This window comes from Meleagris gallopavo, chromosome 1, assembly GCF_905368555.1.
Source record: "Meleagris gallopavo chromosome 1, MGAL_WU_HG_1.1, whole genome shotgun sequence".
Taxonomy (NCBI): domain Eukaryota; kingdom Metazoa; phylum Chordata; class Aves; order Galliformes; family Phasianidae; genus Meleagris; species Meleagris gallopavo.
The window spans coordinates 64,123,991-64,145,362 of NC_139404.1; the positions used below are offsets into that span (position 1 = coordinate 64,123,991).

At 40.5% G+C, this 21,372-nt stretch overlaps 2 protein-coding genes across 6 annotated transcripts in view; both read left to right on the top strand.

The window, feature by feature from the left end:
* LOC146545363 (E3 ubiquitin-protein ligase Topors-like) overlaps positions 1–19,376 on the top strand; it is a 62,328-nt gene extending 42,952 nt beyond the window's left edge. For 2 of the 5 annotated variants that reach the window (XM_085231185.1, XM_085231187.1), the window contains 2 exons: positions 1,874–3,451; positions 8,968–19,376. In XM_085231185.1, coding sequence (XP_085087311.1) covers positions 18,048–19,109 — 1,062 coding nt within the window. In that variant the 5' untranslated portion in view covers positions 1,874–3,451; positions 8,968–18,047 and the 3' untranslated portion in view covers positions 19,110–19,376. Of the gene's footprint in view, positions 1–5; positions 3,452–4,795; positions 4,983–8,967 lie in introns of those variants that run through there. The other 3 variants (XM_085231196.1, XM_085231206.1, XM_085231213.1) reach the window with 3 other exon arrangements.
* Positions 19,377–19,509: 133 nt separating this feature from the next.
* Positions 19,510–21,341, top strand: LOC146545364 (E3 ubiquitin-protein ligase Topors-like). The gene has a single exon (XM_085231224.1). It carries the CDS (start codon positions 20,226–20,228, stop codon positions 21,285–21,287), a length of 1,062 nt encoding a protein of 353 aa, XP_085087350.1. The 5' UTR covers positions 19,510–20,225; the 3' UTR covers positions 21,288–21,341.
* The last annotated feature ends 31 nt before the right edge of the window (positions 21,342–21,372 follow it).

Genomic DNA, 21,372 nt, shown 5'->3' on the forward strand with positions numbered 1-21,372 from the left:
CCATTGCTGTCCAGTTATCCCTCAAGCTACTTACCTTATTGCGGTAGTCTATCAGGCTGGTGAGGGATGATTTCTCCTTTGCAAACACTGGTAGCTTTCATGTACTTCAACTGGGGGTAAGCCTTTCTTGCACCAGAAATAAGTCTATTAGACTCAAAGTAGTGCAGCATACACTCATTATTACTGAGCCTCTTGATTTAATCTAATGCAACATTATTATTTATTTATTTGTTTCCATTTGAGTGATACTGAAAGACACTGAGCATCCTAAATTCCTCCTGCAGTCTCTTGGCATCTGTATTCTCACTGTCATTTTCCAGGATCAACCTCTCCAGTGTTGCTTATGTATAAACTTGAGAAATGAATCTTGAAGATATGACATACATTTTGTTTGTTATTTTAGGCCACTTTATACTTGATCTGATCTTCAAGGTCAGTGTTCTGTTCTATTTTTTAGGATAAACAAATCTGTATCCTTCTTTGACCAGGACATCACATCCTAAAAATATGTATGACAGAGCTGCAGTTTACATTATATTTCTTTAGTCAGTTGGTTTTTATAGCCAATAAGAAAGAAGCATAGCATTGTTCCCTGCCTGGATTTATGGCCATGTCTTCATTATTTCTATAATTCTTTATTGCAGCAAGTCCTGGGAAAGTTTATATTTGACTAAGGTAGATGATAAAGCTGTGGTAACATCAAATATGAAAAAGTTGTAATGTTAGGTTGCTCCAAAATTAGTGCCTCCTATTTATTTCCATGGAAACTCCAACAGAGACTACAACAATAATACTAGTTGATAGACCAGCTACAAAACATGATTTTTCAATAGTCACCACCATTAGCTATGCATTTTTGCCAGCAATGAACAAAAGCCTGCATGCTGTGCTTGTGAAAATTTGCACCAGTGGAGAAGAGCCACTGTTTCTGCTGTCATTGCTGAAATGCACCACCCATTTCTTCATTGTGCTCACATTCACTGTTTGGTCTCCACAGATATTTAGCAAGCACCAATGAATGTCAGTGGGTACCATTTTTTTTCCACTTGGAGGAATTCAGTGACACATCTTTGATTCATTCTTGCTTCCATATCAGATATCAATTTATCAGACTGCCCCTCTGCTGTCATCTGTCACATGGCAACAATATGTAATGGAACATTGGTGGGAAGGTTCAGCCTCTTTTACCATACCACCAACATCCATTTCTGACCAACACATCCATCTGCAGGCCAACACAATAAAATAGGAGGCATTACTTATGGAGCATCCCTGATACAATTAGAAGGCTGGACAAGCATTTTTATTTTTTTTTTTTTCCACAGTATGTGTGTGCTCTTTACTAAGGCTCTTCGCACTTAAGAATACTTCTAGGCCATTTTAAAATTTCTATGTAATGTTTTCTGAATGCATCTATGGCTAGTGACAACTATTCTACGTAATTATGTGTCATAAGTGTTTCTAGGCAATTTACAGATGTATCAATGCATTTATAGTCCAGTTTTTGTTTGTATTTTCTTTCTGTTTTGTTATTTTAATCTTCTCTCACTTCTCAATTACTTTATTATTACTTCTTGTAAGTTTTCTCATTGTACTTCACTGGACTGATTTATTTAAATATTTTATTCTGTTGAAAATATATCAAAATTAGCACATTGTTTTAATTTTAAACATTTCTCTGTTAGAAACTGATCCCTCTTGTTGTTATTATTTGATTAGTAGCAGCATTTTACCCAGATTTTTATGCGGGTTTGTGTGTATGTGTGTTCTGACTTTTGAGAAAGAAGAGAGAGGAAAAAATCTCTGTATTTATAAAGAGTTTCATCCTGCGTCTGTAATCTGTTCTTCTTCACTTCTCTTGGATATTTAAAAGATATTCTGGATATGTTAACAGAAGGTCATTTCCATGGGAGACTCTGCTGGGAAGAGCTGGCAAACTAAATAAAAGGAGAAAGAGCGTAAGAAATGTTAATGTCACCATTTTACTGATGGGGTTATGATAAACACGCTGAAGTCACAGATTAACCCTGACGCAGAGCCAGCAACTGAACCCTGCAACACAGTCCATGGCTTTAGAAAAGTCATAGCATCTTTTTATAAGGAGTTTTGTCACGAGTGGCAGTGAGTCAGAGGTAGTAAAAACTAAACGACTTGCTGTTGATTTCTTTATGATGCCTTATGTCTTACACCCATAGCAGCAATACTGGAAATACACTTATAACAACTCTATTGAGTAAAGTTGTCTCAGCCATCATCTATTTCATTATTAGGACTGCTATGTGTTATAGCACTTCTTTTTTCCCCACAATATTCTTGGTAATGGTCTGAAAAAGGTAATTAATGAAATGCTGTTTCCGACTTCAAATTGTAAGTTTACCCCTCTGCTTCTGAAAGCTATCCTTGTAGTGAAGCAGTGAGAACTTCCGTCTATTATTTGTAAACTGTAGAAGGCTAAATAATCTATTGCATTATAAGCAGCACTTATATTCACATTCACTGCAAAAGAATTTGTGCTTTGTCTGGAGTAAAATGAAGTCCCAGAGGTAATTTCTGTACAGTGTGGGAAATCATGTCTCCTGCAGGAAATTTATAGCTGTGATTGTTTCAGAGAAATGAAAACTATAGCGTTAAATGTTTTTAACAAAAATATTTGATTGTTTCATATTTTACATCTGACTCATGCCACTGCAAATTTAAAGAAGTTGTAAATCCTGGACAAAGTTTTAGGTCACTTCACAGGAACTAGTTTGACTAACTCCATTATATTGTTTTGGTCACATTATAAAGTGATTTACTGAATATACATTTAATTTGTACTCATTGCTGGTATACATTAAACATAATAGGGTTCATAGTAAGGTTCATAAAAACCCATTTGGGAACAACATTAGAAGATAATTAAAAATAATCATTTATTTCAATTTATAATTGAGAATAGTTGTGCAGAAATAACAGATTATTGGTCTTAAGAAGGGCTTTTTTCCCACCTTACTTAGATGTAATTTAGTCCTATAAGAGTGATGACCAATCAGATGAAAGTCTGTCCCCATGTATCCTGAGGCATTCGTTCAGGTCTTGCCCTGGAGTGATGCGGGCAGCCATTTCCTATGGCCCTGCTGTGGTTGGACACTACGTATAGAGGTGGTCAGTCGTAATAAAGTTGAACAGTCCCTTACGTGCTGTTTGCTATAGCAACTGGCATCAGTGTGCTGATGAGTTTTCTCATCTGCTATGATTAATTTACTGTACAGCTAAGGATTTGTATGAAGAAGGGGGAAATGAAAATTTTTAGACTTTCTGCTCTTTTTATGCTTGGCTTTATAAAATAAATTTTTAAAATAAAAAAGTATACGTATCAAAACAGAATATGATAATTATTTTTTTGTTTGTTTTCTTGAAAGAGCAGGAAGGCACTTTCCTAATCTGACACTACTCTGGAAAAAAATTACAAGTAAGTTGTCTTGTTATGTCTCTTCCTCCATGTATCCCTCACACACTTTTTGGGAGCTGGGACAAAATCCACTCTCATACTTGCTGCCCTTCCTCTTTCCAACTGCCCTTTTTCTCTGACAACATATTTTTGAGTGCGCTGATTCCCTTCTGTTTTAGCTTCTGTGTCGGTGGAATGAGCATACAAATGGCTTGCCTTTTCCACAACAGCTGTGAGCCAAAGCTGATACATAAAATACACATTAAGTTCAGTACATGCTAATGTCGAATAAGGACAGGTCAGTAATTATTATTTATGTGGATTAGTTGATTATAGCAATAATCAAAGTGAAAGATGAAATTTGCCTCTTTGGACTTCAGTACATTTGAGAGGCTGTGGTAGTCTTGTCCTCTGACTTTCTACTGAGATGAATTTTATCCCTAAATACAAAAGTATTCCAAAAGTAACACTGAATTTATATTGTAATATATAAGGAAAACACTACATTCCAACTTCTACTTAAATTACTCACCCCTTTTTCCTCAAGTTCATCTTTTTTTTTAATGTGATTTAAATACAAAGAACTCAGACTTTTATTGTCTTGGAACTGCCTTTTAAGGGATGCCTGGAGTAAGAGAGAAGCACCAAATTGTTGCTTCAAAGCTATCATTCGCTCTCTGGGTTTTGGACCAGGCAAATGGCTAGCAAACTTACTTTAACTCCATACTTAAAGCAATTCCTTCCAGTATCTTTTTTTTTTTTTTTTTTTTTTTTTTTGCTCCTTAAATCTCTTAGCGTAATCTGAGTATTCTGTTAAGACCCAGAGCAGTTCCTGTCGAATGTTGAGGAAAAATGGGAAGCATAGTTGGATGATGCAGGCACAGCTAGCTATATCCCTACAAAATATCTACCTACCAGCTATACCGCCTCTCTTGCCTAGTTACACTAATAATTTAAAGATAAACATCAGACATTTTTCAGCAACCCCCACACTGAAACAATTGCATGTTTCATAGTTTCCTAAAGCCTCCATGAAAGTTAGCAGATTTATGGTTTAAAGAAAAACACGCTATCACATTCAACAGCTTGCAAAAATAAACTTCCTCCCAAATTTGACATTCCCTGATTGCGGTGTAATTTTTTTTTAAAGGGCAATTACAGCATAAGACTTCTGTAATTGTTTAGTCGAAAGTTGCTTGCTGTTTCTGTGAATTGTTCATACTGCTTGTCCATGTACGTCTGTTTGCTCCTGCAGTACACTAGCACTATGCTTGCTCATAGCATTAAATGCAACTCATTGCAAATACATTGCACAAAAGTTGATCTTAATAAAGAAAACATAATCTTCAGCTCCTGAAAACATATGTATTCGTGTAGAAATTGCTTTTATTCTCTAGAAGCTCATCAGGTTTTTTGGGATGGACTACACTTCTGGAGCTCCATTCTAACCTCAGAGGATCGCAGTTCTTCTCACACTGCCTTCATGTTCATGAGCAGTTTTGGAAATGGGGAAGATTTTTTTTATCTTCAGGTTCTCAATCCAGTATTCCAGGTGCGATTATCTCCATAACACTCATTTTCCACCTGATACGTGAATGTGTCACAAGGAAAACAGTGGCAGATCTAGCTCAATATCTGATTAAAGATCATGCATAAAGTGAAATGAGTCTTCAATATTTTCTGACTCTTCCTGATTAAAAAGACTTGTTTTCACTTCTTTGCATAAGTGATCTTTGTTTGCCTAATTCATCCATTTGCCAGTTATGGTCCCAGTGTTTCCCTGTACCTACAGGAACTACTACTTCTATCAAAAAGTGTTTGACCTTATGGATTTGGATCAAAATGACAGTGTAAGGAACAATACATTCAGTTGCTCAGAAAAGCCCATAGAATCCTCCATACTGCTTGGAAATGCAACCCCAGTAAAATCAGGGAATTAGGAGATGTCTCAGAAAATATATCTGGATTCCATTTCACTTATTTTCTGAGGTGCTATTAAAAAATTGGTTATGTCATAAATGTATTTGTTGAAATGATTTATATGTCTGATGGAAAGTGGCACTTCATCAGGATTACAGTTCTGTTTTGTTTTGTGTTTTTTCTTTTTCCTGATATATTCTAGATTCACTAAAATATTCATCAAGAGAGATTCTATGACTCTGAGGCAGAACTTAATGGGACTAGAACTGGGATTGATTGTTGAGGATGCCTGTTCAGAGGCCATAATGTTCATATAAAGTGTTTTATTTGCAATCATATTCCTGGCCTGATCCAGCAGGAATTACATAAATACCAGTACTGTATGTGGCCATTAATTATACAAGATATGCTCCACTAGTAATGCCTCCTATTTTATGATGTTGGCCATGGTGTCAGAGGCAGATGTTGGTGGTATGGCAGTAGAGCTTGAACCTTCCTGCCAATGTTCCATTCCATTCCATTTCTTGCTGTGTGATGTTTGGCAGCAGAGGGGCAGTCTGACAGAATTCCGTTGTCTGACACGGAAGTGCATATGAAGTAAAGGTGTGTCATTGAATTCCTCCATGTGGAAACAATAGCACCCATTGACATTTACTGATGCTTGCTGAATATTTTTGGAGACCAAACACTGAATGTGAGTACAGTGAGGTGGTGGGTGGTGCGACAGAAGAGGCAACAGTGACAGTGGTTCACCTCTATTGGTACAGATTTTTCCAAGTGCAGCATGCAGGCTTTTGTTCATGGCTGACAAAAATGCATATCTAATGGTGATGAATATGTTGAAAAACTGGGTTTTGTGGCTGAGAATTTGCTCTATCAAATAGTGTTATCTTGTCTTCGTTGGAGTTTCCATGGAAATAAATATGAACCATTACTTTTGGAGCAACCTGTGTAATTTAACTGGAAATTTAAAATCTATGTGTAACAAGGAGAAGATTAATGTAACAGAAGAGCTTTCAAATAAGAATAGCAAAATCCTAATTTGATAAAGCCCAAATCCTAATTTAGTTAAAATAGAACTTGATCTGCTTATGAAAGGGATTATGTATGTGGTTGCCTGTAATTACCAAAGAAAAATGGAATACCTCAGCAGGCCCATTCCATTCTCATATATTTTTAACGCCTTCTATATTTTTGTATTCATTTTGATACCAAATGGGGATGTTTTTGAGCTTAAGATATGATGGAAAAATTAAACTGTTCCTTTCTTAACTCTTTTGTATAAACAGCCCTAAATTCAATCTTTGTAAAAGTTTGAGTGATTCGTCAAGTTGCCTAAATGGCAACTTTTGTGCATTTTTATTCATTTGCATTCTTAGTTATGCTTGTATTTCTCAAAGTTTATCTTCTCTACAGGGAAGAAGAAATGAAAAAAAAACTGATGTGAGAGTCAGAAATTATCAACAAAGGAAAATGCTTAAAAGTTTTTTTCATTAGTATAAAATTCCTCCATCTTCTCTTTTCTGCCTGCTTATTCCAAATCTGAAAGACCTGCAAAATACTTTTTAAAAGGAATGCACAATATTTTCAGCAGGAAAATTTGTGAAAATATGATTGTAAGATCTTACATTTTCTTTCTCTTCCTTTGAAATGACAGAGATAATTAAGAACATATTTATATATTGTGTAACTTTATAACTGAGTTCACTAACGGTTATCTGTGAAAAGACTATGGAACAGTTGGTCCCAGTTACCATAATTGTCATAACCAGGATAGAACTGATTAAAATTAAATTGCAGGTCCATCAGCTGTAGGCTTCTAAGAAAACATCAATTCTTTTGAATTTAGAAGGAGTATTAGAAAGACAGATAGCTTGCTCTGAATTTTCAAAAATCAAAATTCTCCTGAGGAAAAAATGTGTAAGAGTGTAAGAACTAGGTAGCCTATACTGATATATATGTATTATATGGAGTCCTTGTTTTCAAACCAACACAGGAAAACATGAAGATTTATGATTAATTAATCTAAAACAGTTACAGGTACATCTTATCTGACAAGTGGTTTGTCATTCACAGTCTGTAAAACTAAACAGTTTTAGCATCTGAAATGCTAAAAGAATGACACTTATCTGATAAGATGTACTAACAAACATTCATAAAAATAGGTATTGGGTAAGGTGAATTGAGGTCTTTCACAAAATAAATTTACTATTACTAGACTTTCATTCTTCCTGTCACCTTTGAAAATGCAGAGATATTTTTCTGTCAGGATATAAAAAAGTCCATTCCTTCTTATGTGATTTATGGGAGGTGGAAGGTCAGTTTTAGTAGTGTGTCCCAGATGTATCACTTTTAGTTGACAAAAAAAATTAAAAATAGGATTATACTAAGTCTTAATGTAACTTATTTATACCCATAAAATATCTGACATCGTAAGTACAGCCCTGTTAATCAATCTTCCCTTCTTCACGGTGCTTTTGGCTGGCTTAAATCCTGTGGCAAAGCTGTGGTTACTGCTAAACCTTGGAAATTTGAATTTGATTATAATTTTTCTAAACTTTACAGTTTCTCTTCTGCAAGTCTAAAATACAAAGGATAAGAATTAAATTGACAGATACTAATTTTGGCCATCCAAATGTTAGGCCTCGTTCTAAGATCATTCTCATTGCTTCTGACTTCGTTAAGATACCAGAGAAAGAAACAAACTGTCAGAGGGTAATTTGCCCAAATTATTTTAAAGATGAATTTTAGGGGTGGAATTAGTTTCTTCTTCTTTCTCTATTAGTCGCACAAGGAACTTCTGATTAGTTTATAGGGCCGTAGATACTCCTGCTCCTCCCAAAAATATGCTACTTCTAGTTGAATTCCATGTGAGACCTTCTAGTACTGCAGGGCTAGCAACAGTCTGGATATCCGAAAAGTGTGGCTCTGAAAAACATGTGAGGAGACTGAGTACCTCTGAATGTTGCTCTTTTCTCATCATTTTTTTTTTTTTTTAAATTACAGCCTATTTTGGTTGCTCAGGTTAGTTTTTTTTGTGTGTGTGTGTCTTTTAGGAGAAGCATAATCATTATACACAGAATTACAGCTGTTTCAGAAGGCTGCTTCTCTACTGTTTCTAACATCAAAAAGGACATTGGCAGAGTCTGTCTATCACGGTTGTTGCTTTGTGTGTCCTGCTACATAAACAGTCTAAATTCCTTCTGCCTCTATGAAGTTGAAGACTTAAACTGGTGATTCTGAGAACGCTCATGTTTCCCTAAGACACTAACCTTCATCAGTCAATTTTAGGCTTTAATCAAATATAAGGTGCCTATTTTGATAGCACTTGAAACATATTTCATTTTTGATTTCCAGTACTTTGATCTTTTGTAGAAAAGGTGGGAGGAGGTAGGTAAATGGAGAGTTATCCCTAAATGGAAAAGGTTGTTTGCATTATCAGTCACTTAAGTGGTGGTGGTAGTACTCAGCATGCAGAAATTAAAAAGACACTAAGACCACATGCTAACATGTTATACATGGTCATACTGGTTAGAAAAAAGACAGAAAGATTTCCCTTTTTTTTTTTTTTCTTCTGTATCTGTTTGTTTTAACTATTTTGTTGTTAAATTTCGCAGAACCCTTCATTTGGATGTGAGGAAATGGATGTGTTTGAGAGAAAGGGCCACCAAGAGGGAAACATCGGGGCACCATGTCTGGTGTTTGAGCACCTGAGCTCAATTTTCACTTCTGATAGTGCTTTCTTGATTCAGAGTGAACAGTTTACGTTTTCTTGGGCTGCTTCTGCAGTTAGAAAATTAGACTACTCCTGAACAGGATTGTAGGAAGACTACATTATTCTTTGTGGAGTGCTCATACATGGCACTATGTGACTGCAAAATACAGGTTTGTCAAGATCTGAATGACAAAAAGGAGCTTCAGTTTTTTGGTCTATTACTTTTCCTTGTATGGCAGAATGAATATTGGTTGCACAAAGATTTGAACAATATTATGTGAAAACAAAATAGGAAGGAAAAGAAGAAAAATTCTGTTGAGAGAACTTTTCTGGGATCTGATCCTTCTTGCAAATAAAATCAATCATGGCATGTGGTAACATTAATTTCCTTGTAAAATAACTGAGCCAGTTTTTAATTGTCTGCTTACAAAGATTTGCACTGAACTAGAACTGATCTTAGTATCATTTTCCTTTCAAGGAAACATGCTGTACATATTTTCTTGACTGAATGCCTACTTCATTTTGTATTTTTTGTCATATGCTAGCATCTGATATGTTCAGTTAAATACTCTGTAGATATTACTGTTCCCTAGAATGAAAGATCTGGACTTCAGAGCAAAACAAATTCCTTTTTCTGATATAAACCCTGTACTTTTTAAAAAGCATGCAGTTAAAAAAAAAAAAAAAAAAGCCTACAAAACATAAGTACTTTGAGTACCATTTCTGAAAGTGAATTATCACATACCATTGCTATAGTGTAGCAAAACAGCCACCATTTTTGTGCTAAATTTTAACTGTAGCAATAGAGTGTTAAACTGAGAGACAGACAATGTAAATCCAGAAGCAAGTAATATGTATATTTCAACCATCTGGGCTTTTGCTCTTTCCAGTATTTGTTTGCTAGTTCATTCTCCTATCTATAATCTAGAGGTTTATGGCAAAGTAAACCTATTAATCCTAACAACCATATTTTCATTTGGAAGCTGGACCAACTGTCAATAAACATTGAAAGAGCTGCTCAGTCTTCAGAGGACATGTGTTAAAAGAGAAGGTTCATGCATTACACAATTGCTGGAGAAAAAAATCTTTATTGAGCTTATTGGTGGCTGTTATTGCTCATGAACCTTGCAGGCTTCCCCACATACTGGGTGGCTGAAGACTTAAAATACCATCTCTTTGAGGATTTTTTCTGTGTGTGTCTTACTTTAGACCTGCATTTCAGCATGGTCTTCATCTTTTATATTAATCAGAAGTCTTTTTAGATCTAGATCTATGACCCCTCCAATGGCAAAGAGTCATTTCAAACTTGACAAAAGTTGGTTGATGTCAGTGAATGTGCAAGTACTCAACTGCAATCTTTCTACTGAATTCTGTGTATTCTGCCTCACTTCACAGGGGTGAAACACTGCCTTTGTGAGTAACATAAACATATCTTTCCCCACAATTTTTAATTCAATTCCTGAGACTACTTATGCGATCAAGATAGTAATCAATATGTGAAGAATCTGCAATGAATGTTGTCATTACCATCACATAGTCCAGTATTTAAATCTATTCTTTCTTTTTGTGGTATTAATGATCAGGAAGTAATAGAGTAACAGTTTTATTTTGGGAATATACTGCTTACTTGTGTTAGAACAGGCTATGTTTTTACAATATTTATGCACAAATGGAATGTGTGATATGTAGCTGAAAATGAAAAGGCATATCTAAATTTTAAGCAGTTTTTGTGCAGAAAGAAGTTCTGCGATTTTGCAAAAAATGTATAAAATTTAAGGCACTGGAATTACAAAGGTAACATTGAAATGCTATGCTACTCTATGCTATGTTACATTACATTGTGTTATGTTATGTTGTTATGTTATGTTATGTTTATAATATGCCTAATGTTTATAAACAGCCTAATACAAGACAAAAAAATTTAACATGGAATGTCACCCATAGTATTAATGTTACCTCAAGTGAGGCTTGCGTTGCATTTTCACAGGTGATTTCAGAATGGTATCCTGGACAGACCACATTATCCTGCTCCTCAGGTGCTCCAAGTCATTGTCATTAAGCTGACCCCCATGATTCTTTTATCCTATCTGCCAACTCTGTAGTCAAGGTAACTGCACTATGCAGCAACATTCCCAAGCTCGCTTGCAAGTAGGTGCTTTACACAAGAATACTGTGTCATGCACACCAATGTAAGTGGCACAAGTTTTCAGGAGCAGTTGGACAACTGCGCTCTTCCCCAGTTTGCTAGCATACAGACTGCGCTGACACTTCCTGGACGCCATGTAGACCTGCCTGTCAGAGCCTGCCATCTGAGGAGTACGAGAACAGCATCCAATAATAATATTCTGTGATGTTCAACAGCAGTTCCATCTGTGGTTATAAACAATTTGCAGCAAAACAGAAAAGTACCTACTGTTCTCAACTTTTTTTTTTTTCTTTTTTTTTTCCCCTGCAAACTCATGCTTCTTTAATCTTCTTAGGATTTTTCTCAGTTTGTTTTTCAGGAGTTTATTTGATTTATGGTTTTATTAATTTTCCAAGAACTTTTGCTAGTAGCATGATTTGCCTGTGTTTTTCCAACAGGAAATGAGATCAAGACTGGTGCGTGATGCCAATTTTCAAAATTTTATTAACAGCAGAGAAATGTTTCTTGGAGAAAAGTTGGGTTTTGCCACCTGTGTTCTCAGTCCTGAAGATAGTTTTCTCTGAGTACTTGAGCAAATCTCTTCACAACACTCCACCTCAGTTTCCTTCTTTTTAAAAATGGGGATAATAATACTTGACCCAGCCTAGAAAAACAGTTGAAAATACAAATGGGAGTGATAGCTGTTATATCTGAGCCAAATCTTGAAGCCTTGTTGAGGTTTTCATAAAGTAGCTTTTGATGTCCTATTCATCATTCTCCAAAGTTTAGAAAAAAAACCAAACATCTAACTGAATTTGACAGAATCCCTCACTTCTTCACTTGGATAGCATCTGAATTGTCAGCCAGTTTGCTTATGTGCATGCTGAACAAAAACTATTATGCCTTTATTGCTGAAGTCTCTAGAGGTGTAAGTCACTTTTCACTACAGTCTGAGAGAATGTGCCCTCTGTCATCTACTGGATTCAATGTGTTGGATTGGTTGTTCAAGAAGAAAAAAGGCAACCAAAACCCAAACTGAAATACCACATTACTCAATGGAAATTTACTTCCAAATGTTTTCAGTGTTTTTAGGGTTACCCTTGTTACAGAACAGCAGTTGCTTCTTCCAGTTGGCTCTAACACAGTACAAAATGTCTCCTTGCACAAGCCTAGTGCTAGCAAAAATCATATTTCTTTACTAAAACATTCTAGTCCTATTGTGATTCATTTTTTACTCATAGCATATGATTACCTCTTTTAGAATGAATATCAGTCTCTTGATAGAGGTAAAATACCGGAGTCATGTCCTGTCTCCTGGAATTTTTGTCTGATAGCTGTTCGAAGGTCTGGCCCTAAGCCATCCAAGTAGTGAATTTAGAGCAGATGTTGAGGTGTTCTAACTTTCAATCTTCTAGAAGTAATATTTAAGAATATTAGAACAGCCTAATTAATCTTAAAAAGAGTATTCAACTCATACTTTTTCTTCCTAACTCCACTAGCAAAAGGAAAAATGAATTCCAGTTCCAGTCTTTCCTTCAACCACTTTGGGGTGATCAGAAAGCTTTTCTTGTCTCTGAAGAATTGACTCACAATCATACTTTTTAGAACAGATTATTTTGATTGCGCTTTCTGCATATAAAACTTTCTTCTCTAACATGTGTATATTTGAATTCCCAGTTTATTATACTCCTGTTGCTGTTCTTAGTGGACCTGTAATGTTTGCAGAGTGAAAAGAAGAGGGAACTTCTTTTTAGTATCATATTTGTGTCATATGACACTGTAACAGGGAAGACTGATGTGGGTGTGAAAGCTGTGCCTGAGATAACATCCACAGGGAGGATGCAGTGAGAAAATCCTTGGAACTCTATATAAACAAGGTCACTGTTTTAATGGCAGTATGTGGAAATTCACATCTAGCTCCAGAAGAGAACTCGTTCTTCTGTAAGTTTTGGAAAAAAGCCCTGCAGGTAGTAATATTTTCCTATATACCGATAGATCCCAAAATACCTTATAAAAGCATCCATCTATAGGAAAACAAATAAACCTCTGTGTGGTAGCAATATCATCCGCATAGATAACCAGTGCAGAAAAAAAAAAAAAACAGATAAAGTGTTTTTTTGTTTCTCCACACTTTTTTTATCCTTAGTAAAACAACCTGCATTATCAGTGTGACACAGACATGATCATGGTTGTCAAGGTTTCTTCAATAGTTCTGTTAAAACAACCAAAACTAAGCAGGTAACATCAGGTTTGTCAGAATGGATGGTACACAAACAAGTAACCATGGAGTTGAACAGTGTAACAGAGAAATTAATTGAGTCCTTTTTTTTACATAACTGATTTTTAGGGAGCTACACCATCATAAAATTGAATAGCATATGTAAATTATGAATTATGGAATTAAAAATTGTGGATCTAAGTAGCTTGTACTTTAAGGGCTACCTTAACCATTAAGTTGGAAAGAACCTTCTTAAAGAAAAAAAAAAAAAAAAGTTAAGTCTGACTAATGTTTCATAGGAAGTGGAGACTGTGCCATAGGTTTTTTATATGGAACAAAACCTATTAAGCACCTCATGATGTGAAGGCAATTCCAAATTCTATGAACAGAATTTTCTTGATTTACTGGCAATGCATTCTTTAATGTTACAACAAGTGGCCACCAGGATGGTTTGGAGCCAAAACAATATTCAAGTAGTCCCACCCTTGTAATTTTCTAGCCTGGTTTTGGATTCAGTCACTTAGAATTCCACTTCTAGAGAAAAAAAAAAAAAAAAGACTATTACGGTTTCTTCTTCATAGTTCAACAGTGTTGTCTTTCTGAAAAACAAGCTCATGTAACTCCGTGATACTTTAAAGAGAAATGGCCAACATAATCATTATCATCTTTTTAATCTGAATCATATCTTTTTAATAATCCACTAAAAAACAGTTCATGCAAATTTATTTTGATCTCCATGACGCACGCAAGGTAGGGCAGGGTTGACCAGCTGCAGTTAACCTACTGCTAAGCTCAGCCAATAGATTGCTCCATGCTCCAAGCAGATGTTTCTCCTTTATATTAATGGAACTCTTGTAGACCATATCCTTTTCCAAGAGAAAACACCAGCACAGTTGGAAGTTGGGACGACTCATCTCAATACCAGAAACAAGGTGCCAGCAGCATCAGCAGCAGTTTATTAATAAAAATTCATGAAAAGAAGAGCATTTTCATTTTGTTTAAAACAAAACAAAACATTTTTTCTTACCTTTTTTTTTCTTCTGTGCAAGGCTTTATCAGAAGTAGCATTGCTTTTTCCTGTAGCAATTTACATCTGGGTGAGAGGTAGGGAATCTCTAGCAGTTATCTGTATGGTTTCTGTATGCTGATCACAAAATGGGAGAGTAATCTGCATATATGTAAATATTCACTATTAAGATTCATGTATCATATATGATAATTGATATGCATTAGCTATGTTCTAGTCTAAAATAAGGTAAATTATGTTATACATCAAGAGTATAGATTTAATGTGATTTGAATCTTATATCAGAAGCAGCTCTACTAATGTGTATGAATTTATATTTGTTTATGTCACTGTTAGAAAAGAGTAATGCTTGTGAAATCTTCTCTAGAGGATGAACGACAATGAACAGGCCTAGGACTGTTTAGTAGACTTGGAGAATTGTTTCTAGTTCCTGGAAATATTTTCTCTTTTCTTGGGATTTGTACATCTGGTTTTGCCCAGTCAATGGTACAGAAAGTTATTTATTAAATGGTAATTAACACCACTGTTTTGAGTCTTACGTAAATGTGATCTGAACCCCATAGAGACAAGTTTCACATAAAGCATAGAAGAGAGAGAAAATTGGGGAACAGCCTGTCTGCCCTCATTGCTACTTTCTAGAAGCAGTGGCGAAAGATTGAAGCTTGCTATAACTACTGGACAAAATGTTATAAAATAACGCAAAGTCTTTAGAACAGAAATCTTCTCTTTCTTTGTCTCTCCCTCCCCTAGTTTGGTCCAAAGACAACCTGGCTCCTACAGTTTGTATATTTCTCCCTGGAAAATAAATAAATAAATAAATAAATAAATAAATAAATAAATAAATAAAGATACTAAGAATTTCCTCTGGTGTCAGGAAGACAAGAGTGAGGACAAGTAAGATGTCAGTATCAGAATACTGCTTGCTGAAGTATCTAGGGAAGGTAAAGCACCTATGAAAAGCAAAGAACAAAATGGGAACCACTGCTCCTTTCAACCATGTAAAGTAGAAATACTTGTTGCTCATTTTCTCTTGCCATGCTTTCTTTCATGTTGGAATATGGGGCTGGAAGAGGCTGTCAGCTTTCCTCACCTCTCAGATGTTGAGTTATTCTTAACAATGAGGGCTACTCTGTGATTACCAGCATCATTTGTAAGCTGCTTTTCCTTGGTGATACCTCTGCTATTGGTGCTGAGGGGAGGAGTAAGAAAATAAGTAGCTTCCATTATAGTCCAATTGAAAGGGAATGGCAAACAACACTGTCTCTCACATTTCATGGGCTGTACAAAAGCACTGGCTTTTAATAACATCTTCTTAAGATTATTTATGTAGTCTATTTGCCATTATCCATATCAGTTCATGCCCTTTGTGAATTTTAGATAACATTGTTGTGTTTCCTTTTACTGTGAAGTTGCCAATAGTAAGAGTCAGTCTTGGCTCCCTGTGCAGATACCTTCATAAGCTGTTTATTAAACAGTTACTCATTATTATAGATTGTACATTCAACTTTTACACTGGAGGTCTCTGTAGCTACACTAACAGGTTCTCTTTCCTTGTGTTTCTTCTGGGTGAATTCATATCTAGTATTTACATCCTGAGAAATCTGTCCAGAAGTGAAAGGGAAGAGCTCAAGCAAAGATCAGCATACTTTCAGATTGATTGTAGGAGTCTGTGCAAAGGCAAAATCTGAAACTCCCTAAACCTTAAGCTTGCTTTGTTTTGGAACTTAACATTGTTTTTCCTCTACAAGTAGGCAACCCATGTGAGTTGTAATCAGATTCAAAAGTCTTCTGTTTGCTGTATGAGCCTCCATTTCCCCATAGAATCCATGAAGATCCATTAAATGTTTTACTATTTAGAGCAGAACTGTGTGCATCAGTAATACTGCTGAAGAATATGATAGGTCATAAGGCACAATGTGAATTAAAAAAAACAAACAAAAAAACACAATAAAAAAGGCTCAAGAAACTCTCTATTCCCATCCAAATACTTGACAGAAATGAATATAAATGTGTCTGAATTGCTAATGACTAGTGATTAAAAATGTAGGGAGAAAAAATAAAGAGCTTTCAGGCTCTACACAATCAAAGTGCTTTCTATACCTGCATAAAGTGGTTCCTGATTATGCAGGACGTAAACTATCACAGTTTCTCTTGCATGCCGACCAATAGTAAATGCAAGAAGTGTATGCAGCAAAGACAGAAAACAGCTGTTCTCAGAAGGCAGGCTTCTATGAACCATCATGATGGTTCGTCCCTTCACTGAAGACTTCCCAGTGATGTGGATCTAGGTCTTGGTATTGGATAAGTACAGTCTTGTAGAATTTCAGGGGATTAAGAAATGTATCCTTATGTATTTATTTTAATATGGACGTAATATTCAATATGAATATGATGTCCGAATCATAGTCGTGAAATGGCAGGCATGTTGAAAACAAATCACATGGCAATTCATTTTTAATTTCTAATATGTCAAAAAATATTTAGGGTGCTATAGTTTAGACTTGGATTTGCATTACAAGACATCCTGCATTTACCAAAAGAAAAACAATTGTTGGTAAAGAAATTTTTCCTAAGAAAGGCTTCCAAGAAAAGAAACAAAGGAAGAACAAACAACTTGTTCTAGAATCTGTGCTGAGAAAGGCTCAAAGGAAATTGCTTCAGAGAGAATACCCAAGAAGCTACATATTTTTTTAGGACTGTAGAAGTCCAAAAGTATGCCTCTCTTTAGTAAAAAAAAGACATCAGAACAATTTGAAGCATTCTAGGTCATAGCTTCCTAATCAGGACACTGTAAAGGCAGAGGAAAGGCCTACGGTGGGCAGACTCTTGCTGCAGGTCTGGGCAACCCTGATTAGTCAGAACGGTGTTTATAAGCATTAATAAGATCGCCACTCAGTCATCTCAGTGCTGAGGAGTCCCAGGTCTCTTATCCTTTCCTCATGTGAGTGATGCTCCATGTGCAAACATATGAACGCAAAGTGCAGCCCCCCGTGTGCACACACATGAATGCAGTGCTGCTGGGGGGGGGTGCTGTGGCGGCACAAGGGCTGCGGTGACATCACTGAGCAACAGGCTGTGATGCCACCGAGCTTTGGGCGCTGGCAGGGCCTGGCCCGGTCACTCTCGTGCCTGGACTCCTGCTGAGCGAGTGTGTGCGGCTTGGAGGTGGAGCGAGGATTTTGCTTGTGTGTTGGGCTGTGCTTTGGGGACTGCTGGCAGCTGCTCTCAGTGCCCATCCGTACAGCCCTCACCTGTAATTCCCTGGCCTGCCTGGCTCAGGCAGCCGGGGCCCCACGGGGTGCACGTGCAGCAGCACAGGTGAGCTGGGTGGGGATACGTCCCCCAGGGTGGCCACGGGGTGAGCTTTGGGATGGGGGAGCTGCCAGGGCCAGGGGTGCAGTCTGACCCTGTGAGGGCGTGGGGCATGGGGCAGCACAGGTGTGGGGTCTGGAGGGTTTCCTGCTGAGGAGCAGGACGTTTCTTCTGTCTGTCCCTGGGACAGGGAATGACCATGGCCTCTCTCCCTCTTGCAGTGCGCAACTTTCACTGCTGAGGCGCTGGTGAGGGAGAGCGACTCATCTTCACTCCCCATCAGGCCACAGCGTGAAGACCATGGCAGCAGAGGAGGCGTGGACGTGTCCCATCTGCCGTGACGTGCGAAAGGACATTGCCTATGCAGTACCGTGCCGTCACGAGTTCTGCCTCGGCTGCATCCTGCGGTGGGCCAAGCAGAAAGAGACCTGCCCGCTCTGCAGGAGGATAATGACAGTTGTTAAGGTTGCTGAGTGGGACAAGGACAACGACCTGGATTTCATCATCTGTCCCCCAGCATCACCAGTACCTGCCTGCTTCCAGGCAGGCATCACCCGCATCTACAGCCACCAGCATGATGCGCCATCCCCTCCACACTTTCTGCTGCTGCCAGAGGAGCAGGAGGCTGTGGAGGAAGTGGAGAGACCTATGGTGGGCGGTCTCCTGATGGAGGTCTGGGCAGCCCTGTTCAGGCAGCACCGGGAGATGCTCGACCCTGTGCTGCCATGGCTGCGCCAGGAGCTGCAAGCCATCTTTGGGACACAGTGGCGGGAGGCAATGGCAGCAGAGAGCCTCATCCTGAACGCCCTGTGTCACATCGGGCTGGACAGCGAGGCCCTGATCCAGCTCCTGCGGCCTGCCCTGGGGGACAGAGCGGAGACGCTCATCCAGGGCCTTGTGGACGCCCTCGTGAGCCAGTGGGGCGAGGAGGCCCACGGGCAGCGGGGCCTCCAGGGCGTCCATGTGTCCGGAGGGCAGGAGGAGGGCCCTGCAGCCAGGGGGCAGGAGGACAGCGTGGTGGCCGCCCCTGGCCCCGCAGTCTCCCCACCAGCGACTGTTACATCAATGTCCGGACCGAACAGCATGACAGAGAGTGCCAACAGAGAGGAGCAGCCCAGCACATCAGAAGCTGTCTTCCATGGGGATCTCAGTCACATGCCTGCTGCGCACATCCCCACAGAACAGGAGGAGCCCCACGAGGAGACGGAGCAGGCGGCAGCATCAGGCCCCTCTGCCGAGGGAAGCAGCCCCTCCGCTCCGGGCCACTCGCCTGCGGGGGCCCGGCGGCCCCGTAAGAGGAGGGCTGGCAGTGACCCAGACCCACAGCAGCCCTGCAAGAAGCCACCCCCTCGGAAGCACTAGCAGGGATTGCACTTCTCCTTAATCAAAAAAATAAAGTGGAAAAAAAAAGATGACACAGAGCCTCAGGGTTTTACGGGTTGGAAGGGACCTCTACAGAGATCGTCACGTTCAATCCCACCCTTGTCTGAAAACAGGTTTCCCGCTGTAGGTTTCCCAGGCAAGTTCTGAATATGTCCAGGGAAGGAGACATCACTCCCCACAGCCTCTCTGGACAGCCTCTTCCACTGCTCTGTAATCCACACATTAAAAAGTTTTTCCTCGTGTTCAGATGGAACGTCCCACGTTCCATTTTGTGCCCATTGCCCCTTGTTCTCTCACTGGGAACCACTGAATGAAGACTGGCCACACCCATTTGACTCTTCCATTGTGCATTTATAAGCAGCAATAAGATTGCCCCTCAGTCTTCTCAGTGCTGAGGAGTCCCAGGTCTCTTATCCTTTCCTCACGCGAGCGACGCTCCGTGTGCAAACATATGAACGCAAAGTGCAGCCCCCCGTGTGCAGACACATGAATGCTGTGCTGCTGGGCGGAGTGCTGTGGTGGCACAAGGACTGCAGTGACATCACTGAGCAACAGGCTGTGATGCCACCGAGCTTTGGGCGCTGGCAGGGCCTGGCCCGGTCACTCTCGTGCCTGGACTCCTGCCGAGCGAGTGTGTGCGGCTTGGAGGTGGAGCGAGGATTTTACTTGTGTGTTGGGCTGTGCTTTGGGGACTGCTGGCAGCTGCTCTCAGTGCCCATCCATACAGCCATCACCTGTAATCCCCTGGCCTGCCTGGCTCAGGCAGCCGGGGCCCCACGGGGTGCACGTGCAGCAGCAGAGGTGAGCTGGGTGGGGACACGTCCCCCAGGGTGGCCACGGGGTGAGCTCTGGGATGGGGGAGCCGCCAGGGCCAGGGGTGCAGTCTGACCCTATGAGGGCGTGGGGCATGGGGCAGCACAGGTGCGGGGTCTGGAGGGTTTCCTGCTGAGGAGCAGGACGTTTCTTCTGTCTGTCCCTGGGACAGGGAATGACCATGGCCTCTCTCCCTCTTGCAGTGCGCAATTTCCACTGCTGAGGCGCTGGTGAGGGAGAGCGACTCATCTTCACTCCCCATCAGGCCACAGCGTGAAGACCATGGCAGCAGAGGAGGCATGGACATGTCCCATCTGCCGTGACGTGCGAAAGGACATTGCCTATGCAGTACCGTGCCGTCACGAGTTCTGCCTCGGCTGCATCCTGCGGTGGGCCAAGCAGAAAGAGACCTGCCCGCTCTGCAGGATGATAATGACAGTTGTTAAGGTTGCTGCGTGGGACAAGGACGATGACCTGGATTTTATCATCTGTCCCCCAGCATCACCAGTACCTTCCTGCTTCCAGGCAGGCATCACTCGCATCTACAGCCACCAGCATGACGCGCCATCCCCTCCACACTTTCTGCTGCTGCCAGAGGAGCAGGAGGCTGTGGAGGAAGTGGAGAGACCTATGGTGGGCGGTCTCCTGATGGAGGTCTGGGCAGCCCTGTTCAGGCAGCACCGGGAGATGCTCGACCCTGTGCTGCCATGGCTGCGCCAGGAGCTGCAAGCCATCTTTGGGACACAGTGGCGGGAGGCAATGGCAGCGGAGAGCCTCATCCTGAACGCCCTGTGTCACATCGGGCTGCACAGCGAGGCCCTGATCCAGCTGCTGCGGCCTGCCCTGGGGGACAGAGCGGAGACGCTCATCCAGGGCCTTGTGGACGCCCTCGTGAACCAGTGGGGCGAGGAGGCCCACGGGCAGCGGGGCCTCCAGGGCGTCCATGTGTCCGGAGGGCAGGAGGAGGGCCCTGCAGCCAGGGGGCAGGAGGACAGCGTGGTGGCCGCCCCTGGCCCCGCAGCCTCCCCACCTGGGACTGTTACATCAATGTCCAGACCCAATCGCATGACAGAGAATGCCAACAGAGTGGAGCAGCCCAGCACATCAGCAGCTGTCTTCCATGGGGATCTCAGTCACATGCCTGCTGCGCACATCCCCACAGAACAGGAGGAGCCCCACAAGGAGATGGAGCAAGCGGCAGCATCAGGCCCCTCTGCCGAGAGAAGCAGCCCCTCCGCTCCTGGCCACTCGCCTGCGGGGGCCCGGCGGCCCCGCAAGAGGAGGGCTGGCAGTGACCCTGACCCACAGCAGCCCTGCAAGAAGCCACCCCCTCGGAAGCACTAGCAGGGATTGCACTTCTCCTTAATCAAAAAAATAAAGTGGAAAAAAAAAAGATGTCACAGAGCCTCAGGGTTTTACGGGTTGGAAG